General features: G+C 44.3%; 1 protein-coding gene across 1 annotated transcript in view; it reads left to right on the top strand.

The window, feature by feature from the left end:
* ADAMTSL3 (ADAMTS like 3) overlaps positions 1–24,323 on the top strand; it is a 355,200-nt gene that overhangs the window by 158,355 nt on the left and 172,522 nt on the right. Inside the window, exon 7 of the mRNA XM_060617520.3 lies at positions 112–238. Coding sequence (XP_060473503.3) covers positions 112–238 — 127 coding nt within the window. The remainder of the gene's footprint in view (positions 1–111; positions 239–24,323) is intronic.

Below are 24,323 nucleotides of genomic sequence, written 5' to 3'. Positions count from 1 at the left end.
GAGAGCCCCCCTCCTGAATCCAGGAAGGCTCCCACCGGGAGGATGCTTCTGGAAGTGTCTAGAGCTGCAGCCCCGCGTTCTCACGCTCCCGTCGCCCGCTTCTGTCCGCAGGCGGTGGGCTGCGACCGGCACCTGGGGAGCGGCGCCCGCGAGGACAGCTGCGGCGTGTGCGCCGGCAATGGCTCCACCTGCAGGCTCGTGCGGGGACAGTCCAAGGTGCACGTTTCTCCGGAGAAAAGTAGGTCTGACCCCCCGCGCCGCTGCACCGCCCCTTGCTGGACACCTTTTCCCGTCGCTGAGCTGCTTCGGCGGAGAGCGCTTCCGACCCGCGCTCCGCAAGTCCCATTTCTTCCGGAAGGTGTCTGTCACATTCTCGGTTCCGTGAACTTCTCTGAGACCCCCGTTTCTTTGAATCTTTACCGAGACAGGGGTTTTTTTTGTTTTTTTTTTTAAAGATTTGCCATTGTTTTAAGGTAAAGCATGAAGTAGTAATTTTTTTATTTGCCTCCCGTGCTTGCTAACAAGGTAGAGAACACCGCCTTGTATTTCTTACCCCATCTTTCCAGACCCTCTCCTCTTTCAGTGAACCACGAAAGTCACCTGTGCGTTTTTCCGGTTGGATGTTGGTCTTTTCCGCCAGCGTTTGTTACATCACGAGTATGAACCGCTTGCCTGTTAACTTTCAGTTTTTTGGTGATACCTATTTTATTTTATTTTTATATTAAATATAATTTATTGTCACATTGGTTTCCGTACAACACCCAGTGCTCATCCCAGCAGGTGCCCTCCTCCGTGCCCATCACGCGCTTCCGTGACACCTATTTTAAATATTGGCTTCGGTTTGTCGTTTGGCTTTCAATATTGTTTGTGTTTTTAGGATCGATAGTTTCTAAGTTTTACGTCCTCAGAAATTTTCATCTTTTTTTTTTTTTTTTTATCTCAGTAATGTCCGCCTTTTGTAATCCCACGATTTGGGGGTCAGTAAGCATTTTGAGTAAAGGGCCAGGTAGGGTTTTTGGGCTCGGCAGGGCGTATATGTTCTGTCTCAACCCCCACGCCCAGACAATGCCTAAGCACAGAGCATGGCTGTGTTCCAATAAAGCTTTATGTGCAGGGGTATCAGTTCAAGCTAGACTTGCTGTAGAAGTCAGCCGTGGAAACTGGGCGTGGCGAGAAGTACCCCAAGGCCCAAAGACGACCATGGCAGCAAGCGACAGTGATGGGAAAGGGCCCGAGGCCGAGTGGCCTGCCACCTGTTACTGGCTGCAGGAGGTGGGGAAGCCGGCGCCTTGAAGGAGGTGCGGCTGGTGACCCACGGGCCAGTCTGTTACATCCCTGCCTCCTTAGCGTGCATCCCGGCGGAGAAGAGGTTCCGCCAGACAAGCTGATGCCGAAGCAAGTGAAAGCTTTGAGGGTGGAGGCCACTCTTCTGATGCCAGAGAAACGCTAAAGCCGGACTGCTCGGCCGGTGTGCACCTAGGGACCTCAGCCCTGAACATACTAGCAAGGACCCTTCCCAGAATACCACGTGCAAGAATTGCTGGTCGCCCTGGACAGCCCCCATCGTGGGTGCCGTTATCCTAGGTTTCCTGCATCTTATTACAGGTCAGAAAGCAGACCCTCTGGAGGGGACCTTGTTGAAGTCTGGAGGGGTAACCCCCCACTCCCACCCCCCTCAGCTGTGACTGTTTCGGAGGCTGCAGTGATGTCCTCCTCTCAGATCCTGCTGGGTGTGTTCTTCCTGCTTTGGTACCCACGTGGTGGGACAGCCATCCAGCCCAGGCCTGGGGCCACGCCCTCCACCTCCCAGAGCCTTCCTCCCAGAGCACCTGCTCACTGTTTTGTGTCCTCCCCAGCGTTTCCTAGCTTCTAGTTTCCATGAACACCTTTATGTTGCAAAACCTTCTTTTTTTAAATTTTTGAGAGAGAGAGAGCATGCACACACAAGTGGTGGAGGGGCAGAGAGAGAGGGAGAGAGAAAATCCCAAGCAGGCTCCGTGCTGTCAGCACAGAGCCCAACACGGGGCTGGATCTCATGAACCCTGAGATCACGTCCTGAACTGAAATCAAGAGTCAGATGCTCAAGCGACTGAACCACTCAGGTGCCCCTCAAAATCTTCTCTTATAATTACAGTCCTTATGTCCTAGTGACATTATCCTTTGGTAAAAAGGCTTGCTTTTCAATACTTTGAATGCACATTAGACATTCATAATAAAGCAGCACACTTTGGTTTTGAAGCTTTTCTTTTTCCATTTTTAAGTAAATCTGTATCTGTATAATAGATAATATAGATAATAGATATAGATATTTATTTCTGACCCAAAAAACTAGACTTGTTATACATCCAGGAGATTAAGTGTCATCTGTCTGGTATTTAAGCAATGTCTAAACATCTAAAAGAAATATATAAGCATATATCCAAATATATAGAAAAAAATGAAAATGAAATCAAAATGGCTTATAAAAAATTAGTTAAACTCAAAACAATGTAGTAATGGAGGGGAAAAATACAAGGCATGCAGAAATTTTATTTATTTTTATTTTTACTTTAAGTTTATTTATTCATTTTGAGAGAGAGAAAGAGAGAGAGAGAATCCCAAGCGGGCTCTCTACTGGCAGCACGGAGCCTAATGTGGGGCTCGAACTCACGAACCATGAGATCATGACCTGAGCCAAAATCAAGAGTTGGACACTTAACCAGCTGAGCCACCCAGGTGCCCCCAAGGCATACAGAAATTAAAAAAAAAAAAAGAGCAAACAGACCTTATTTACAAAAATAGGCAGCAGGCTGAATTTGACCCCCAGATTGTAATTTGTAAACCGCTGCCTTAAAAGGAAAAAATCTATTCCTGTGTATTTTCTGCCAGCACCCCTATGGTTCTGTTTTCCTCACGTAAAACCTTCCGTTCATTTGAATTTATTTTGATGTAACTTATGATATAGGGATTTTACTTGTTCTCTCCAGGTGGGAGAACACCATGGGAGGGTGTAGGGTGGGGAGGGTTTTCCAGGTGGAGGAAACCCAAAGTTGGTGCCATGATGCTCACGAAAAGCCTAGGCGTTCTTGAGAAACTGTTAACATGTTGCTCAGGCCTGAATCCTGTTCCGCACTGGACGGGATGAAGGAGGAGACAGATGGCATTCAGGAGGCAATCATAAGGGCCTTCCTTGTCATGCTGCACACATCACTTAGGTGGAAGTTAGGCAGGGGAGTGATGTGGTTAGATTTGTGTTTTAATAAAATAATCTTAGCAGCATGTCGAGGCTGGACTACCTGTGAGGGGAGCCTGGAGGCAAGGAGTCCCATCTGGGAGGCTTTTTGTAAATGCTTCAAAACTACTTTTTGTAAATAGAGGGTGTTTGAGATAATGAGGCCTTAGTCCAAGGAAGTGTGATGGGAGACAGACCAGAGAGATCTTTAGGACATAGAATTTGCAGAGTCCGATAATCCTTGGAATGAAGACCACAAGAGAAAAGAAGAAGCGAGGCTGATTCCAGCTCCCAGCCTGAGCGGAAGGGTGGATATGCTCGCTGTTCACTTGGGTGAGGGATTCACGCAGAGGAGTCACATACCGACAGTAAAGCTCACCTCCTCGGATTTTCCTTCTCTTGGGAGATTTGGCCCCATGAGTATCAAATATGTCAGAATCTTTCTGGTACCTTCAAAGAGATGTTGATTGTATTTTGTTTGGGGTTAAAGGTTTGATCTGAAATGCGCCAGTCCAGGGGCATCTGGGTGGCTCAGTCGGTTGGGTGTCCAACTTTGGCTCAGGTCATGATCTCGTAGTTCACGGGTTCAAGCCCCACATTGGGCTCTGTGCTGAAAGCTCAGAGCCTGGAGCCTGCTTCGGATTCTGTGTCTCCCTCTCTCTTTGCCTGCCTCTCCCACCCCTGCCCTGCACTCGTCTTCTGTGTCTCAAAAATGAATAAACGTTAAAAAAAAAAAAACTAAAAAATGAAATATGCCAGTCCATTGTTGTCTGGTAGCAAAATCCCCTTATTGGTGGTAAATAAATTAGGTAAGTCCACCCAAAGAGAGTGTATAGGATATATCCCGAGGCTAAGAATTGCATCCTGGGGAGCACCTGAGGTCAAGGCGGTTAGCCAGCAAAGAACTTTAAAGGAACCTGAATGAGAGAAGATAGAAAGAATAGGTAAATGCAGGACTTCGCAAAAGCAGTATCATGGACGCCAAAGGACTGAGTATCTCCAAAAAGGAGGTGACGGTCAACCATGTTAACTGCTGCTGTGATACCAACTGGAATAGGAGTCCAACATGTGCTCTTTGGCAATTCAAAGACCACCCGTGACCTTAGCAAGAGTGGTCTCAATGAATTTCAACAGAAGCCAAAGCCTGACTGCAGTGGGTTGAGGAGTGAACAGAAGTGACCAGAGATTATATAGACAGAGGATTTACCCAGGACAAAAGGAGAGTGCACACCCGTGCCATGTCAGGAGCTGGATAACTATACAGGCAGGGAACATGGACAGGAATTAGCAGTATTCTAGAATATTGGATTTTTTTTTTTTTTTTTTTTTTTGGTACTGTTCATTAAGAGGTGAGAGTCAGCTCTGGAAGAGCGAGGGCTCTCAGAGACTTGAGAGTGTTCCCATCAAAGAAAGGAGGGGAAGGAATTTATCAAAGACAGTAAAAAGCTAGAGTGATCTCTGTGAGGGCTCCCTGAGATGGGGAACCATGAGTTCGTAGAGGTTCCCACCGGTGGACGTCATGAAGGAGCTGGCTTTGAGCGGTGGTGCACCAGTGAGGAAGGCTTTCTCCTACATATCATGGAAAACCCAACTTACAAATACAGGATGGTCTGCAGTAGACAGCCAAGGTTGGAGAAGCCGTTCTACTGTGTCTTTAAGGAACCAGACTCGTCTCTGTCTCCTTCATCGTCATCATCTCCATCATCATCCTCAGAGGGTGGCTTTCGTCTCTGTCATTGCAAAGTCACTGTTCGACATTCACACCCATCCACACCCAGACAATAAAGAAGGTAGTGCAAAAACCATCCCTTGAATGCAGTACCCTTTGTTCAGGAAGGGAAGTCCTCCCCGGGGAGGGCTGCCTCATCACCCCGAACTGTGGCCTGCACACACGCTGGCTTCTACCGACCTGGGAAACCACAGATACAGCTTTCCACCCATTCTGTTATTACTGATATCGATACAGTGCTTTCGAATGCCCGGAATTGTCCTCAAGCATGGCGTACCACTTAGTTTCACTACCCCCCTTACGTGATAGTTTTGATATCGTCAAACCCACCTCACCGATGAAGAGACTAAGGACCAGAGATGTTAAGGACCGTCTCTCATAACTAACTATGAAAGACACTGTGGGGAAGTGGCTAAGAAGTTGGGTTCTGGGGCCAGACAGCCTGGGTTTAAATCCTGGGTTGGTTGCTTACTACTGTGTATTTTGGTTTTCTCATTTTAAACTGGAAACAGCAATAATACTGCCTTTGTAGAGGTGCTGTCAGGATTAAGTAAATCAATCGTGCTGAGCATTCCAAATAGTGTCTGGCACCTAGAGAGTGCCCAGTGAATGCTGGCAGTGTTTTTATTAGAAATATGACTCATTTGGGTACCAAAAGATGTCACACCTCTCACGTACATTAAATGTAAATGTGAATATTTATAAACAGATGTCCAAATCGGCAGTCAGTCGGTCTGGGTGTTTTTTTTTTTTTTTTTAATTAAATTTTTTTTTTACATTTATTTATTTTTGAGAAACAGAGTGAGACAAAGACAAAGCGTGAGCGGGGGAGGGGCAGAGAGAGAAGGAGACACAGAATCTGAAGCGGGTGCCAGGCTCTGAGCAAGCGGTCAGCACAGAGCCCGACGCGGGGCTCGAACCCACGAACTGTGAGATCATGACCTGAGCCAAAGTCGGACGCTCAACCGACTGAGCCACCCAGGCGCCCCATGGGTGTTGTTTTTAAGAAAGCTGCTGATGGGGATGGAGGGGGACCTTGTCAGAAGTGTCAAGGAAGACTGCATTGTAGGAGACAGTAGCGCTGGAGAGGAAAGATTCAGATCAGGGGGAGACCGTGAGGAGCCAGGCTGGACTGGGAGGAGTTAATCCAGGACTGCTTTTGGACTGGAAATGGGGAAATAGTAGCTCGGGTGTCGGGGGAGCACCTAGAGTTAAGCACCGGCTTTAAAGAGCCTGGAAGTCTCAGCAGAAAGAGACGCCATCTTGTCAGGGTCCAAGAGTGATTAGAAATCGTGGTAATTCTAGTTGAACCAGGGTAGACGCTGAGTGAAATTGGGTCAAGAAACCAGTCTTTTGGAGACATGAGCCGAGGAGGCTCTGAAATGCAAAGGGATGGGATGGGGTACAGTTTCTCACTCTTGGTAAGGTAGAACAGATTCTGTCTCTCTCTCTCTCTCACATTGATTTCGGTTTGTGGATTAGGGATCCCTATGAGACTGCATTGGAAATTGTGTATTTTTTTCTCCAGGAAAATGCACTTGTAACCCCAACCCCCAAATTTGCCATTCTGGTTTGTTTTGGGGGGGGGTGTCTCAGACCCCTGTGCCAGTTCAGGACATTCCGGGTCAAAAGCCCCTAAAAATCTAACCGTTTTGATTAGTTTCTACAAAGAAAGGGCAACCGGCATGTTAGGGACAGATTGTCCAACACGGCGGGTGAGGTGACGTGCTAGAGGCAGGGGCAGCTGGGATGTCACCCAGCTCTGTATGTTTGTGCCTGGGCTGCGGGGAAAGTGAGCAGATTCCTGCCTGCGTGAAAACATGCTGCTTCTCGTCCTTGACTTTCATTACGGCCCCTTCAAGTCTGTTACTGCTCTGAAACTGGCCAGCTGAAGCCGTTCTTGGCCGGGATTTTCCGTGGGCCATATGGAAGCACTTCCCTATAATCATGCTTTGTGTGAAAGAAATGTGGGGAGTGAAGCCATGTCTCTCCCCAAGTGTGCATCTCCGGGCCTGCGGAGTCCACGAAGTTCCTCCGTCCTCCCCTTGCCAAGCAATCATTCCTGTCTTCCTTGGGAGCCCCACCGAGCGGTGGGGGGAACGTGGCCGTGAGACGCCATTGGCACAGCCTCACTCTGGACAGAGTGCTCAAGGTTGCTCGCACACTGTCATTTCCACCAGGCAGCGAGGCAGATTCAAGGTCTAAGCGCCCAGAGCCAAGACTTTCACTATGAGAAAAATCCGAAATCAGTCCAGGTCCAACACATACATTTCCTGTTCCGCGGGGCAAGGGGAGACGCTCAACTAACCATGGCACAGAGAGCTTTGGAGGTTGGAACAGGGAGGCAGAGGCCACTCGGTGTCGAAAGAGAGGAAACTCCGTACACAGAGAAGCAAGCACGTCTATTTGGAGTCTTGGTTTGGACTCGGGGGACTCCGTTGTGTTTCCAGATTTGTCCATGATTTGGGTCTTGTCCACATAAAGGCACACGTGGCCTAAAGGGGAATACATAAGCTTAGCTTGTCCCGTCTGGGCTCTTTGTACGTTTTTACCTGGTGCATCTAAGCCTCTTGACACAGGGATGTCCGAGGCCGACCTGGAACACCAGCATTTCGCTGAACTTTTGATGTCAGGGCAATAACCGCACCCTCTTGCCAAACATCCTGTGCTTGATCCTGTTAAGCACATCCTATCTGCTGATGGAAATGGAATCCTGGACCTGGCTTCTTATTACGAGGACATTTTCCCTTTGACTGTCGCTTCCTAAAATAACCTATAAATGCAACTCAGTCCGTAACAGGGAAGACCGCATCAGCTGTGACGTGGTAAACAGACCGTCTGCTCACATCGTCTCTTTCTGCCTCCCCATTCGTCTTTCCAGGGCAAGATGCTGACCGATAGTGTTCCTGTACCGGAGCTGTGTGTGGTTGAAGGAATATTTCAACCTAGCCCCCGACCGTCGTCCTGGGATATTGCCCCCCATTTATTTATTTTGAGAGAGGCGGGGAGGGGCAGAGAAAGAGAACGAGAATCCCAAGCAAGCTCTTGCACGGTCCGTGGGGCTCGATCTCACGAACCACGAGACCGTGACCTGAGCTGAAATCAAGAGTCAGACGCTTAACCGACTGAGCCCCCCAGGCGCCCCCCCCCCATCTAATTCAGCGAGAGACGGCATGGAGTGGTAAATGGATCCTGAGACTGAACACCTGGGGCCCGAACCTCCCGCTGCTCCTGGCTCTGTCACGCATGTGTTTGTGTGTGTTCTGTGTCCTCTGCGTGAGGAGACGCAAGGGCAAAATGATCTGCAGCCTCCGTTGAGAAGTGCTGTGGATTCTGCCTTTCACGGAGTGCTCAGACTGACCGTGAATCCCCCGGCCTAAAACCTCCCCATGGATTGCCTTCCCACTTAGGCTAAAATGCATACCTTTCCATGACCTTCGGAGTCTCGCACGGATGCCTCTGTGTCATGTCACGTGTGCCCTTTGGCCCCTCATGCACGAGGCTCCAGTCTTACCGTCTGGAAGATTCTAGAGTGCCGAGTGCCCTTCCTGTCACGGGCTTTTGCACTGGCCAGTCCCTGGGCCTAGCATACCCTTCCCCTGGCTCTTAACATGGTTGCCTCTTTCTGCACCTTGAGCTCAAGGGTCAGCTCCTCGAGGAGCTCTCTCTGACCAGTCTACCAGTCTACCAAGCTCTTCTCTTTTCTTTTTACTTCCTGTTTGGCCTTTATGAAGCATGCCCTAGGAGCTCAATACATGTTGAGCTAACAAACACAGGCACTTTGCTAGAGACAATTCGGCTTTCCATTATGGTTTCAGTGGGACTAAATAATTGTGCAACAGAACTGGCCTGGAAGCCAGAGACTGGGTAATAACCTCAGCTTGGTTGCTCACTCTCTGTGATCTTAGGCAGAACCACAGGGCCCTTGGCTTTTTCATCTGTATACTGAGAGCCTTAGCACAGATGATTTCCAAGACCTCTTCTAGCTCTGGGAGTCTATTAAGTATATCTGTAATTTATTTCTTGTTTTAAGAAAAAGCAGATCTTGGGATGGAATGGAGATCGTAGAAATAGACCCGGGATCTTATATAAAGACATGTTCCAAAGCTTTAATGAAAAGGTTCAACAGAGGTGGCTTACATTTATTCTTAAAGGGCCCAGGAAGTTTTCTATACGCAAGGGAAGTGAGTTGGTTTGAAGTCTCCTCGAATCTCCCGTGAACCACTGCTTGGGAACCTTTTACATGCTACCATCACGACCTGCGTGGGAGGGATTTTGTGTACGCGCTGAGCCCCTCACTGGCATGTGAGCTCATCGAGGGCCTTTCACACCTGGCCCAGTACCTGGCACCCGATGTGTTCTCTATAAGGGTGTATTGACTGGCCTGGAACAGGATTGCATAACCCACTTAGACCAGCTGCCCACGTGAATGAAAAGCGGAAGCAGCCTATTGGTGGCCAAGCCCTGTCACACCTGGCGTCACCCAGGAGAACTGACACCCACTAACCATGGAGTGCTCTGGGATCATTAAGAATAATAATAATTATCGGGACGGTAATAATAACAGGGGCCTCCATAGGCTGTACACTTATTTGTGGGTGCTGTGCTGAGTACTTTTATATATGATATGGTTTATTCCTCACCATAACCCTACAGAGTAGGTACTATTTACAGCCTCCCCTTTGACAAACATGGACAGTGACCCACCCAGGGGCTCAGTGAAATGAAATGCCTTGTTCAAAGTCTCACCCCAACAAGTCAGTGCCCCAGCGGGTCTGACTTCAGAGTTCATGTGCTCCCTAGCCTCCTGAGAGGTCTTCCCAGATGAGCAAGAAATGTGCCCTGAGGTCTAGAGGGATGGGGTCAGAACACAGGTAGCACAAAAATGGAAGCAGAAGTGGAGCAAAGGCTGCCTCAGCCAACCTGCCCGTCGTCCCCCCATCAGAGCCCGCCCCGTGGCTCGTACTGCTGCATGCACATCAGGACCCTCTGGGGAACTTGGTCCGTGTTCTAGCCCTCAGGCCCTACCCTAGAATTTTGGGGGATAAATCTGGACATTTCCATGCTGCCAGAGTCTCCAGGTAGTGACTCTCATCTGTGCCTCTGGTTAATGCCTCTGCTTTTCAGCCTCTGACGTCCCTGCAGTGCAGGAAAGATCATTTTCCCTCTACCCTTCCAGGTTCTTGGTTCACAGCCCCTAGTAATAAGAAGACAGAGTAACAGGAGAAAAAGAAATTTAATTACGTGCGTCCATATGGGAGCCCCACAGAGACAGGAGACTCAAAGAAGTGGCCAAAGCGGGAAGCTTTTCTACCTTTTAAACAAAGGAATGATAGATTTGTGGAGCATTGACAAGACAAGGGGATTGGGCTGTGGTAGTAAATGGTGAAGTAGTTACAAGGTTTACCCACGAAGCCTCCTCAGTCCTCAGTTCCCTGTCTCTGGAGAGAAAGCTGCTTCTAACCCCCTGGTCCAGGGAGGAGACCTTTCTCACGGGAGATTTATCTTGTGCATTCAAGAGGACAGAGGAGGGGCAGAGCGTCCCTCCTGCACCTGCTACTTCGCAAGTACCTTTAAATCAAAATAATCAGCATGCCGGGGCGCCTGGGTGGCTCAGTCAGTTGAGCATCTGACTTCGGCTCAGGTCATGATCTCACAGCTCGTGAGTTCGAGCCCCGTGTCGGGCTCTGTGCTGACAGCTCGGAGCCTGGAGCCTGCTTCGGATTCTGTGTCTCCCTCTCTGTCTACCCCTCACCCGCTCACACTCTGTCTCTTTCTCTCTCAAAAATAAATCAACATTAAAAAAATTTTAAAAATAATCAGTATGCCAAAGTGGCATATTTGGGGTGACATATCCTGCATCCCGACATCCCGCCAGAGTCAGTAGGCAAATGACCATTTAACCCCCACCAGGCTCTTGATTTCTTAGATGCAGTATAAAGGGCAGAGGGGAAAGTTATGCCAGGTTGCCGGGCAGCATCTGGACAGAAGGTTGTTGCCTGCTGCTTATGCGTAACGTAGCCCCCGCCCCCACCGCGGCATGCCGTTCAGAGTGAGTCCTGGAAGTGAGCACGGGAGAGTACACTCGCCGGCACCCTGCCTGTCACCACGCTCTTTTGAGGGACAGGCATCTGAGGCCAGGAAAGAAGCGCAGCTCCAGGTTGGGAGCAGATGGTTGTGCATAGACACAGGGGCTGACGGCCGAGGACGCTCGGGTGCAGGTGCAGGGATACTAGACTCCCATGATGGAGCATGGAGTTAGCTCACGGCAGGACCAGGGATGTCATAGCAGGGCAGGTGTGGGTACGAGAGGCCGTTTATCAGCTTGCAGCTGGTTGTTCTTGCCAAATCAAGTCTCCAGCATGTCCCTTCTCTACATTTATTTATTAATGTATTTATTTAAGTTGATTTATTTTTGAGAAAGAGACAGAGCATGAGCTGGGGAGGGGCAGGGAGAGAGGGAGACACAGAATCCGAAGCAGGCTCCAGGCTCCGAGCTGTCAGCACAGAGCCCGACGCGGGGCTCGAACTCATGGACCGCGAGATCATGACCTGAGCTGAAGTCGGATGCCCAACCGACTGAGCCACCCAGGCGCCCTTCTTCTCTACTTTTAAAAAGTGGTTGTTGATTTCTGAGTTTGACTTTCCCCTGTCTTTGCTCCTGGCATGTCTCATTTGTCCCACCTCGAGCTACAAAAGGCAGCCTGGATGGTCGTCCAGGTGCAGGACACCGGTGTCTCCACACGCTGACTTTCTGGTCATCTGCCTCCTACAACCCTCTACTGCACACACAGAGCGGCAGGTGAACTTGAATCAAACCCGACTCCCTGACTTTGGAAAGTTATCGTCCCCTGCTCTGCACAGCATCACACGACTACCCCCTTCTAGTGTAAAAGACACCAAGCAGCGATCGGTACGTGAGAGTATTCACAAGTACCATCGTTTCTCAGTTTACAGAATGCTTTCATGGCCACTGTCTCATTTAAAAGGAATATAGGTATTCTTTCCAATTTTTCCATAAGGTTGTTGTTATAATTTGCATTAGCATTTATTGGGATGCCTTTCTTCCTTTTTAAAAACACTCCTTCGTTCCTTGGGAATGGAGACTGGGGGCAGGGTGTGTGTGTCAGTTTTAGCCTAAAGAAATAGCTCTAGAGGGGCACCTGGGTGGCTCAGTTGGGTAAGTGTCTGGCTCTTGATTTTGGCTCAGGTCATGATCTCACATTCATGGGTTCGAGCCCCACGTCGGACTCCGCACTGACAGCATAGAGCCTGCTTGGGATTCTCTGTCTCCCCCTCTCTCTGCCCCACCCCTCAAAATAAATAAATAAACATTAAAAAAAAAAAAAAAAAGAACAGAAAGAGACATAAATGTGCAAGGTCCAGAAAACGTGTAAAATACCTGACAGAAAGTTTTGTCCAGCGGAAAAGCCAACCCACCAAATTAAGAAAATCACAAAACAAAACAAAACAAAACAAAACAAAAAAAATGGGGAGTGGGAGTGAGGTTGTCAAAATGAACATAAAACTTCTTCTCTTTTCCCATATTACCGTGGAACGGATAGTTTAGGTTGGGCAATTCTAGTTGGACTTCGCTGTGAAATAAACAATCTGCTATAAATTACAGTCCTTCTGGGCTGACCCTGATGTTTATTGATTAAGTTAATATTGTGTGGACAGTTTATTTCCCGTACATCTTGCTACTTAGTGGAACTGTGATCTGTAGCAGGAAATGAGACATACAAAAAATATGATGGAACAGCTGGGGTTGAGCACTTATGTGTGGGAGGGAAATCCGTGGAAGCAAATTTAATGGATCCTTAGGTCAGCCCCGAGATTGCAAAACAAGTGAGACCCATGAAACAGAAAGTCTGTGCTGCACAGGCTTCTGATGAGTGAGTTTGGGTTTACACAGTTGCAATTTAGTCTCACAGTAGAAGAGTTAAGAGTAACTTTTGGTCCTGACCTCAGCCCTAGTGCCTTGGAAATCTGTGATCTTGGCAAAGTCATTTCAACCTGAAAAAAAAAAATCCAGTTCTCTGAACTGTAGAAGAGTTAATAAAAATTTTATTGTAACTGTATTAGAATAAAGGAGGTAATTTATCTCAAGTTACCTGGCATTCTGCCTGGGGACGTAGTAAGTGCTCAGCGAAGTTTGAATAACTTACCCTTACCCAGCCCTTCTGGTGGTTAGGTTCTCTTCTAAGCCCTGCGCGTAACTTACCTCATTGAACCTCCTCAAAACTCCCTTGAAACAGGTATGCTTATTATCCTTATTTTACAGATACCTCTGAGGCTCAGAGAAGGCAAGAAACTTGCCCCAGGTCACACAGCAGTCCCAAGTGGCAGCACTGGTATTCCAACCCAGGTCATGTGGCTCCAGCACCTGTGACCCTGACCCCCATCCATATGGCCTTTCCCGATAGTTTGTAGAGTAAACATAATGCAGGTGACATTTAATGTGTGACAAGAAGCAGCCCTGGGAGATGGCCCAGTGAGTAGCAGTGTGAAGGATCTTCTCCAAATTTAAGAGACACATATCCTGATTTCACTCCTGTGTGGAATTTGAGGCACATGACAGATGAACATAGGGGAAAGGAAGCAAAAATAAGATAAAGACAGAGAGGGAGGCAAACCATAAGAGACTCTTAAAGACAGAGAACAAACGGAGGGTTGCTGGAGGGGAGGTGGGTGGGGGGATGGGCTAAATGGGGGATGGGCGTTGAGGAGGGCACCTGTTGGGACGAGCACTGGGTGTTACAGGTAAGAGATGAATCACTGGGTTCAACCCTTGAAGCCAAGACGACACTGTATGTTAACTAACTTGAATTTAAATGTTAAACACGTTTTGGAATAGTTCAAACACTGAAAATACTCAGCCAGAACCCGTAATCTGTCACCACCACCGCCGTCCCCACCACCACCAAATCTGAGTGCTCCCAGACGTGGACCTATTGCCATCATATTGTAGGATGGGACAGAGAAGGAGTCTTCCCTCCATGCGCTACGTTCTCAACCATTGGATCCTATGCCATTAGAAAGTATATGTTAAAGTGGCCTCCGAGTCAGATCTGATTGGTGGTCTCTTTTGCAAACTTGTGATAAGACACGTTAAATGGTCTATATGTAGCGTGCCCGGAAACACAAGGATCAGCCTGCTCCCGCTGCACTTAGCCTCCTCCCTCCTGCACGATCTCCAGCTCTGGGTGGCTCCAGACTGAAGGGGAATTGACCAGGAGGATTGTGATAGACCAGACAGACAAAGCATGATTGCCGTATTTATATCAGAGCGAGTAGAATTTCAGGCAAAAAGGAAAATAACAAAGGTGAGTACTTTAGATCCATCGGTAATCAAAAATCAGTTTTCAAAATTTGCAAACAAATGCCGTTCCGTCAAAACATATAAAGAAGAAAAAAAAACCTTTAAGTGTGTAAGAAGAAATTGGAAGAAGTAACTACGATGAGAAACTTTGACACGCAATGTAATTATTGTTACATGAACGGGGTATTTCTGAACATTACATTTGGGGGGAATATACTGTCTTTTCAAGCAGTTATGGGCCATTTAGAAAAACTGATTGTATGCTAGACTCCAGAGAAGATTGTGAAGAACGTCTCAGTAGAACAGAAACCACCCGAAGAGACCTCGCCCTGCAGCTGTGTGCAATCATGCCTTGCTGCCTCCTGTTCTAGAAGCACAAGGGTCTTTCTTTCCGGGGCTAATTAATCTCTCCATCTGTGTTCTGGATTCCAGCCCCTCTGCTTCCTCAGAGATCTCACGCCGCCCATGATCTCCTCTCTCTCCTCTATCCCTCCTCCCTCTCTTCCTTTCCCATCAGGGTTAAAAGAGACCCCAGATTTCTCCCACTTTAAATGCAAGTATAATTTTGTATCCAATTAGCACAAAGTGGCATATTTCAGGTGTACAATATAGCGATTCAACAATTCTGTACACTTCTCAGTGCTCATCACGACAGGTGCACTCCTGGTCCCCATACCCTAGTTCACCCACCCACCCCCGCCTCCCTCCCCTCCGGTGGCCATCAGCGTGTTCTCTGTATTTTCGAATCTGGGTTATTTGTTTGTTTTGGTCCCCTTTTCTTTTCTTTGTTCGTTTGTTTTTCTTGAATTCTTGAATTCTTACATATGAATGAGATCATACGGTATTTGTCTTTCTCTGTCTGACTTGTTTTCATTTAGCGTGGCACTCTCCAGCTCCGTCCACATGGTTGCAAATGGCAACATTTCATTCGTTTTTATGGCTGAGTAATATTCCATTGTATATATATATCGCCTCTTCTTCATCCATTCGTCAATCAATGGACACTTGGGCTGTTTCCATATCTTGGCTATTGTGAACAGTGCCTCAGTAAACATAGGGGTGCGTATATCTTTTCACATTAGTGTTTTCATTTCCTTTGGGTAAATACCCAGGAGTGGAATTAGTGAATTATATGGTAATTCTATTTTTAATGTTTGGGGAACCCCCACGCTGTTTTCCACAGTGCCTGCACCAGTTTGCATTCCCACCAACAGTTCACGAGGGTTCCTCCTTGTCCATACCCTCCCCGGTACTTGTTACTTCTTGTTTTTGATTTTCGCTGTTCTGACAAGTGCACAGTCATCTCTCACTGTGGGTTTAATTTGCATTTCCCTGAGGATGAGTGATGTCAAGCAAGTATGATTTTAACGATTGTGTGTGCATCACATATAAAAATATAGGTATTTTTAAATTCTCCACACCTTTCGCTGCTACCCTAATCTTTCACCTACCTTTCCTGACAGCTTTTGGCAAAACTGCTTATACTTCTGCTCTGCTCTTTCACTGTCACTTTACTTCTCAAACCACAGCCTGCTGTGCCCGCTACTAATTGAAGCTGCTTTTACAAAGCCCATTGACATTTTTTTTTTCCCTAGTGCTATGGAGGTACTATTGTACCATTGGTACCTCCCTCCTCAAAGTCCTCTGTCTTCCTAGACTCCTCACTGTATTTCTGGTCAAAGGTAGAGAGCTCTGCCATTTCTGCAGGAAAGGTGAAGCCATGCTGACAAGTTTGTGACCGTGGCACAGGCCTCCCTTACTGTCATCAGGACCGGCGTCTCCCCTCTCTCCGCCCCATATCAGTGCTACGCACAGCAGGGCTCACAAGCGTGCAGAATCGGCACCCCTGGGAGGCTGCGAGATGGGCACATTCTTGAGTTTCACCCTTTGCTTCTGGGTCAGGATTTCAATGGCTGGGGCAGGAATCTGTGCTTTAACAAGTCCTCCAGGTGCTTCTGGGAGGTACAACCCTATAAAAGTATCACCGAGACTTCCTCAGATGTATCGCGCTGTCCGGGAGAGTTACAGAAATGATAGGAGATTGCCCCTTGGGAGAAGGTGTTTAACACTGGAAGTACAGGTTTCTTTTCCCGTAATTCTAGGGACGTTAAATCCTTAACACTGGATTATAGGTTGCCCCCCATCCCTAGCCGTCCCCTGTCCCGGCTGCCCTACAATGTCCGCTTCTCTCCAAGGTTAGTACTGTGAACAGCTGGGGATTCGTTGCCTTCTACGCAGCAGAACATTTGTTCCCAGGTTTGAGCTCTTCTGGCTAAAATCACATGCCACGGGTTCTGGTCTGAAAGGTTTCACTTGAGTGTGTAACAGTCAGCGGGTGGTGGTTAGAGCACGCACGCACACACATAACGAATATCTGTAGTGCCAGCCCCTAAAGAATGGAATTGCTTTGGAGTTTGTGAGGTCATAGAGGGTGACTTTTACCTTCCAGAGTATATCCTTCTGTCCCTTTTCATATTTTTAGAAAAAAATATTCCTTAATGTTTTAACTAATTAATTAAACGATACCGTAATATTAATTAATGTTACCATGAGTTATTAATATATATCATACATAGTCACCATTTTCCCAGCACCCCAAGAAGAATACACAATAATATGATAACATATCGGTGTTGTGACTGATTCATGACATGCTTATTTCCTTTGCCTGGATGCTGTAAATTTTGTACAGTAAACAAATAGCACATTGTATATGCAATAAAAGTTTGTTCTGAAAATGCATGTAAATTTGAAGGCTTTCTCCGAGCTGACAGAAACCTATTCGGGCACATCACTTGGGCTGAGCACTCTTGCAAAATCTTTACGAGCTTGGGCTGTTGTGTCTTATGAGTCGTGTTTGTCCTGTGTGAATAACATAACACAGATCTTCATACACGTATGCATTTGAGAGCCATACAGAACCGATCATTAAATATAATTTTTTTACAACTGAATTTTATCACTGAGGTTTTTCCTATTAGTTCTCAAAAGTCTGCTTTATCTTTTTAAAGTGATGGCCTAGGAAGATGTGCCATGATCTATTTAACCAGACTCGTATTAATGAACATTTAGGTTTTTTTCTTGGTTTTGCTCTGCTTGTTCACCTTTGTACAAGTGTATCTTTGATTATATGTTTTTATTTTTCAAAGACACTGCTAATTTTTCCTCCCGTAGGATTTACCGTCATCCTCACAAACAGATTAAAATTTATGAGAGCATTTCATTTTTACTAATGGGATAAGCGAAATGTATCTTGTTTTCAGTTTGCATTTCTGTGATTACCAGTGAGTTGGGCATCTTTTCATAATCTTCTGGTCATTTTAATTCTTGGGGCACCTGGGTTGGCTCAGTCGGTGAAGCATCCGACTTCAGCTCAGGTCACGGTCTCATTGGTTCGTGAGTTCGAGCCCTGGGTCAGGCTCTGTTCTGACAGCTCAGAGTCTGGAGCCTGCTTCAGATTCTGTGTCTCCCTTTCTCTGCCCCTCCCCTGCTAACACTCTGTCTTTCTCTCAAAAATGAATAAACATTAAAAAAAATTTTTTTTAAAGAATCGAAAGATATGGGGCACCTCCATGGTTCAGTCGGTTGAGTGTCCCGAGTCTAGGTCCCTTCTCAGGTCGTGATCTCAGGGTTGTGCGTTTAAGCCCCACGTTGTGTATTATTGTCTTATTATTAATAGGCATTTTCTCCTATTTCTCCTTATGTTCCTATATATTTTGCTTCATATATTTCAGTACCATGTATCTAAAGCATATATGAAGGTCATGATAGCTGAATTATTCCCTAGATTATTATGAAGTGCTCTTCCTTTAAATATTTAATGTGTTTTTCCCTTGAATTAAACTTTGTCTGACAATCATATCATGATTTCTGTTTTATTTTTTTATATATTTTCCAGAGTATTAAGTTTAAATCTTAGACCTTTATTCTTCTAAATTAAGACTCTCTTTTAAAAAGAAAATTAACGTTTATTCATTTTTGAGAGACAGAGAGAGACAGAGCGTGAGTGGGGTAGGGCAAAGAGAGAGGAAGACACAGAACCCTAAGCAGGCTCCAGGCTCTAAGCTGTCAGCACAGAGTCTGGTATGGGGCTCAAACTCAGAACGGCAAGATCACAACCTGAGCTGAAGTCAGGTGCTTAACCGACTGAGCCACCCAGGCACCCCTAAATTAGGACTCTTTAAAAACGTAATCACAAAGCCATTATTGTATCTAAAAATTAACACTAACTAATCCCTTAGTATCATCAAATATCCAGTCTGTGTTCACTTTTTTCAGGTCATCTCATAAATATTATAGTTTACTTGTTCAGTTTAAATATGATTTCCTTTAGTTCTTTGAGCATATTTAAAATAGCTTGTAAGGTTTTTGTCTAAAATTCCAACTCTGGGCTTATTTAGATACAGTTCCTATTGGTTGCTTTTATTTTTCCTGTGTATGAGCCATACTTTCTTATTTCTTTTGTAGGTCTTGTAACTTTTTGTTGAAAGTTAGACATCTTCAATATAATGTTGCATACCTGGAAATCAGATTCTCCCTGCCCCACCCCACCCCACCCCACCCCAAGTGTGTCACTCTTGGTGGCTACTGTTTGTTTAGTGATTTTCTCGGACCCAATTTTGTGAGGTCTGTATCCTTTGTCCCATGTAGCTACTGAAGACTGTGCTCAGTTGGTTTAGCGGTCAACTAGTGATTGGATAGAGACTTAAAATGTCGGAAATCAACAAGTCTTTGCTGAAAGGCTCTATGTATGTGTGGAGGCACAGTTCAACACTCAAGACATCTGACAACTCTGTTATAACCTACACTTCCTTCTGGTTGCAGAGCCTCAAGGTCAGCCAGGGGTGAGAACGTAGGGCCTTTTCAGGTCTTTTCTGAGTATACTCACAGCCCTGACGTGCATATAGCCCAGCCTGTATGTGTGGCCTTCTAGATTCCCAGGAATACGATGGAGCTTTCCAAAGCTCCCTGTGGGCATCTCTATTTCTCCAGATTTCCCCTTTAAGCTTTTTGGATAGCTTATGGTTTTCTTCAACTGTTATCTACCACCTTGGGCAGCCTCAGTGTTAACAAATTGCCTCTGATTGTTTTGGACAAGCGCCCCTCAGGAAAAGGCTGTTTGTACTGGGCAGGCCCCTAGGTACGTAAAATAAAGACATCTTTGTGAGTGAGGCCCTCCAGGGAACCACTGTGCAAGTCAAGCAATGACAGTTGAGAATTGGGGCTTTGAAGGAGCTCCAACCATATTCTGCCCCTGCAGCATCTCTTGGCATCTTCTGGGCTGCTGATTTTCACAGCGATAATGCTGTTGGTCTTTAAGGTTACAACAGAGGCTGAGAATGGGGAATATGGGAACAGGCAATTTAAAATGCCACAAAATCTGTTGTTCTTATCAGGGGATTTTCTTTAATCAATTTTTCTCAGATTTGAGCTCAGGCTTTGCTCTACAAGCCTTAAGTTACTTTCCAGAATTTTGAAACGGTGAATTCTGACCATTTTTTCCTAGTATTTTCATGAAAGAGTGGCTTTCAGAGTCCTTACTCCATCATTTTTGCTTACTTATTCAAGTTAGTCTCTATATAAGGTCTGTATGTTGCATTTGGATGTTATGTCTCTTCATTATGTTTTAATTAGAAGTATGTTCTTCTCTCTTTTTATTCTTAATTATGTTTAATTCATTTTTCATTATAAGCACACCCTTCTATTTTTTTCCCTTGAGATTTATTTGTTAAGGAAACTGTTTATTTGTCTAACAGGTTTTCCCATAATCTATATTTTTCTCATTACATTTCCATGATGTGGTATATTATGTTCCTTTGCACTATACATTTCGTGTGAATAGGTAGTTAGATGTAAAGGCTTGATCATATTCCAGTGTATTTGCTTGTTCTGGTAAGAATAGTTTAAAGCTGGTATTATGCATTTCCTATCACATCATATTATGAGGCACATGATATATGGTTTTCTGTCTTATTGTGATGTTATAGCCATCAGTGATAATTAATGTATAAATGATAATATTATGTAAGTGCTTCATTTATCAGCTTGGATACTTCTATAAAGAAAAACTTCACCTTATAAACTATTTGGTTTCCCTGAAGTGTAATTTGTGTGGAAAGGCATGGTAAATGCATTGTTCTTTTGTCTTTATTTACCATTTTTCAAAATAATGAGTTGGCTTGTAGCATCCTCAAAATGTGACCAGTGATTTTTTTCCAGTGTTAGTATGAGCTTAAGGATTTAAACATATTTCATGTGATCTGCTCCATTGCAGTTATTATTCTTATTAATGTTCAAGTTGTCACATTTTTGCCCAGTTGGATACTCTTATGTTGACTCCCTTTCATGTAATTCCAGCTCAGTTCACATGACTCACGTCTTTGAGAGCTCCTGTACTTTTGTTATTCCATAGTGTTCTAGGATTATCTAGTTCATTTTCTGACCCAGACCTGGACAGAACCATTTCTTTAAAGATGCGCTGGTTCTTTTTAGTGGGAAATGGTATTTGGAGACACCCTATGGATGCATGGGTGTTCATTGCTACTGAGTTGGTTAATATTTTTTGGATTTTTAGGAGACAGGCTAGGAATAAATACTAGAGTGTATGTATATGTATGCAATATTGTGTATTAATATATTAACCTTTTAATAAGTCTAATATATATTAGCTATAAAATATCATTATAGTATATAATTAAATATTAATTAAAATGCAGGAAAACAGTTTATTTAATATCAATACTTTCTGAATTTTGGGGGAGTTATAGTGTTTTTCCCCAGTTTTATTGAAAAGTAAATGGCAAACATCACTGTATAGGTTTGAAGCATACAACATGACTTACATATTTTGTGAAATGATTACCATGGAGGTTTAGCTAACATTCATCTCCTCCTATGGATACAATAAAAAGAAAAGAAATAAGAAAAGGAAAGAGGAAAAAAAAATTCTCCTTGTGATGAGAAAATTTCTCCTATATGTTCTATATCATGGTTAGCTAACATCATCATGCTGTACATTACATCCCTAGTCTTAAATTTCTTGGAAATGGAAGCTTGTACCTTTTGATCACTTTCTTCCAATTCCCCCTCCCCTCTCCCTCTGTCTCTGGTAATCACAAGTTGGATCTCTTTGTCTATGGATTTGTTTTTTGTTCTGTTTTGTTTTTAGACTCCGCATATGAGTGGAATCATACAGTATTTTTTCTCCATCTGACTTATTTCACTTAGCATTATGCCTTCAGGGTCCACCCATATTCTTGCAGATGGTAGGATTTCCGCATTTTTTATGGCTGAATAATATTCCAGTGTGTGTATGTGTGTGTGTACACATACATTTATATAGACATAGACATAGACATAGGCATAGATTGACTTGTATCTGTTCATCTATTGATTTCCACGTTTGACTTTTGTAAATAATGCTGCAGTGCTCATGCAGGTGCAGATATCTTTCTGGGTTAGTGTTTTCATTTCCTTTGGATATATTCCCAGAAGTGGAGTTGCTAGATCATATAATTGTTCTAATTTTAGTTTTTTGAGGATCCTTCATACTGTGTTCCATGGTAGGTGTTACAATTTATAATCCCACCAACAGTGCAGAAGGGTTTCCTTTTATCCACATCTGTGCCAGCATTTGTTATCTCTTGTCTTTTTGATTCTGGCCATTCTGACAGGCATGAGGCGATGGCTCATTGTAGTTTTAATTTGTATTTTTCTGATGGCCAGGAGTGTTGAGAATCTTTTCAAGTACCTATTGGTCTTTCATATATCTTCTTTGGAGATATGACTATTCATGTCTTTTGCCCATTTTAAAATTGGGTTTTTATTTGTTTGTTTTGCTATTGAGTTGTATGAATTCATTATAACTTTTGGATATTAACCCCTTATCAGATATATGGTTTACAAGAATATTTCCCATTCCATAGGTTGTCTTTTCACTTTGATGATGGTTTTTTTTGCTATGCAAAACCTTTTTAGTTTGATGTAGTCCCATTTGTTTATCTTTTATTTTATTGCTTGTGCAATAAAAGTGTTGACAAGACCCATGTCAAGGAGCATTTATTCCTATGTTTTTTTCCAGAGTTTCCTGGTTTCCCATTTAAATCTCTTACATTTAAAAAAAAATTTTTTTTAACGTTTTATTTATTTTTGAGACAGAGAGAGACAGAGCATGAACGGGGGAGGGGCAGAGAGAGAGGGAGACACAGAATCGGAAGCAGGCTCCAGGCTCTGAGCCATCAGGCCAGAGCCCGACGCGGGGCTCGAACTCATGGACCGTGAGATCGTGACCTGAGCTGAAGTCGGCCGCTTAACCAACTGAGCCACCCAGGCGCCCCTCTCTTACATTTAAATCTCTAATTCATTTCAGGTTAATTAAAAAAAAATAATGTTTATTTTTGAGAGAGAGACAGAGATCAAGCAGGGGAGGGACAGAGAGAAAGGTGAGGAGACACAGAATCCGAAGCAGGCCCCAGGCTCTGAGCTGTCAGCACAGAGCCTGAGGTGGGGCTCGAACTCACAATCTGTGAGATCATGACTTGAACTGAAGTTGGATGCTTAACCAACTGAGCCACCCAGGTGCCCCATTTCAGGTTAATTTTTGTTAATGGTGTAAGGTATCGGTCCAGTTTCATTCTTTTATGTGTAAAAATCCAATTATTCCAACACGTTTATTGAAGAGACCATCTTTGCTCCGTTGAGTATCCTGGGCTCCATTGTCAAGTATTAGTTGACTGTATGTGCTTGGGTTTATTTCTGGGCTCTTAATACTTTTTGTTGGTCTGTTTGTGTTGTTGTTATTATATACCACACTGTTTTAATAAGTGTAGCCTTTTAAGTCTAGCTTTGAAATCCAAAAGTTTGATGCCTCCTGCTATGTTCTTCCTTCTCAGGATTTCTTTGGCTATTTACTGTCTTTTGTGGTTCCATGTAAATTTTAGGACTATTTTTTCTACTTGTGTAAAAAATGCTGTTGGAATCTTAAAGGGATTGTATCAAATCTATAGATGGCCTTTGGTAGTATTGACATCTTAACAATACTAATTCTTCCAGCCCATGAACTTAAGATGCCTTTAGATGTATATGTATCTTCAGTTTCTTTCATCATGGTCTCGCAGTTTTCAGAGTAGAGATCTTTCACCTCCTTAGTTAAATTGATTCCTAAGTATTGTTTTTGATGCTATGGTAAATGAGATCACTTTCTTTACTTTTTTTCAGATTTACTTTTAGTGTATAGAAGTGCTATTGATTTTTGTATGCTAATTTTGTATATTGCAACTCTACTGAATTTGTTATTAGATCAACATGTTTTTGGCCATGTCTTTGGATTTTCGAGATAGTTGACACTTGAACAGCAATGGGTTTGAACTGCATGGGTCCACTTACATGTGCATTTTTGTTTTGATAAATACAGTCCAGTCCTGTAAATGTATTTCCTCTTGCTATGATTTTCTTAATATTTTCTTTTCTTGAGCTTACTTTATTGTAAGAATGTAGTGTATAATACATGTATCATACAAAATATGCATTCATCAACTGTTTATGTTTTTGGTAAGGCTTCTGATCAAGAGTAGGCTATTAGCAGTTAAGTTTTTGAGGAATTTATAGGCAGATTTTTGATGGCGTGAGTGATTGGTGTCCCTAATCTCTGCATTGTTCAAGGGTCTTTATATAAAATCATGTCACTTGCAAATAGAGACAATTTTACTTCTTCTTTTCCAATTGTGATACCTGTTATCTCTTTCTTGCCTTGCTACTCCAGCTAGCACTTCCAGTGCTGTGTTGAATACAAGTGGTGAGAATGGGAATGTCTGTGTTGTTCCTGATCTTAGAGGAAAAGCTTTCAACCTTTCACCATTGAATATGATGCTAGCTGTGGGCTTGTCATATACTGCCTTTAATATGTTGAGATATGTTCCTTCTATCCCTAATTTGTTAAGAGTTTTTATCATGAGTGGATGTTGAATTTGTTAGATGTGTTTTCTCTGTTTCTATTGAGATGATCATATGATTCTTTTCGTTTATTCTGTTAATGTGATGTATCACATTGATTGTATATCGAA

The sequence above is a fragment of the Panthera onca genome, chromosome B3, assembly GCF_046562875.1.
Source record: "Panthera onca isolate mPanOnc1 chromosome B3, mPanOnc1 haplotype 2, whole genome shotgun sequence".
Classification (NCBI taxonomy): domain Eukaryota; kingdom Metazoa; phylum Chordata; class Mammalia; order Carnivora; family Felidae; genus Panthera; species Panthera onca.
The sequence above is the reverse complement of the archived record's forward strand: the minus strand, read 5'-3'. Positions and strand labels throughout refer to the sequence as shown.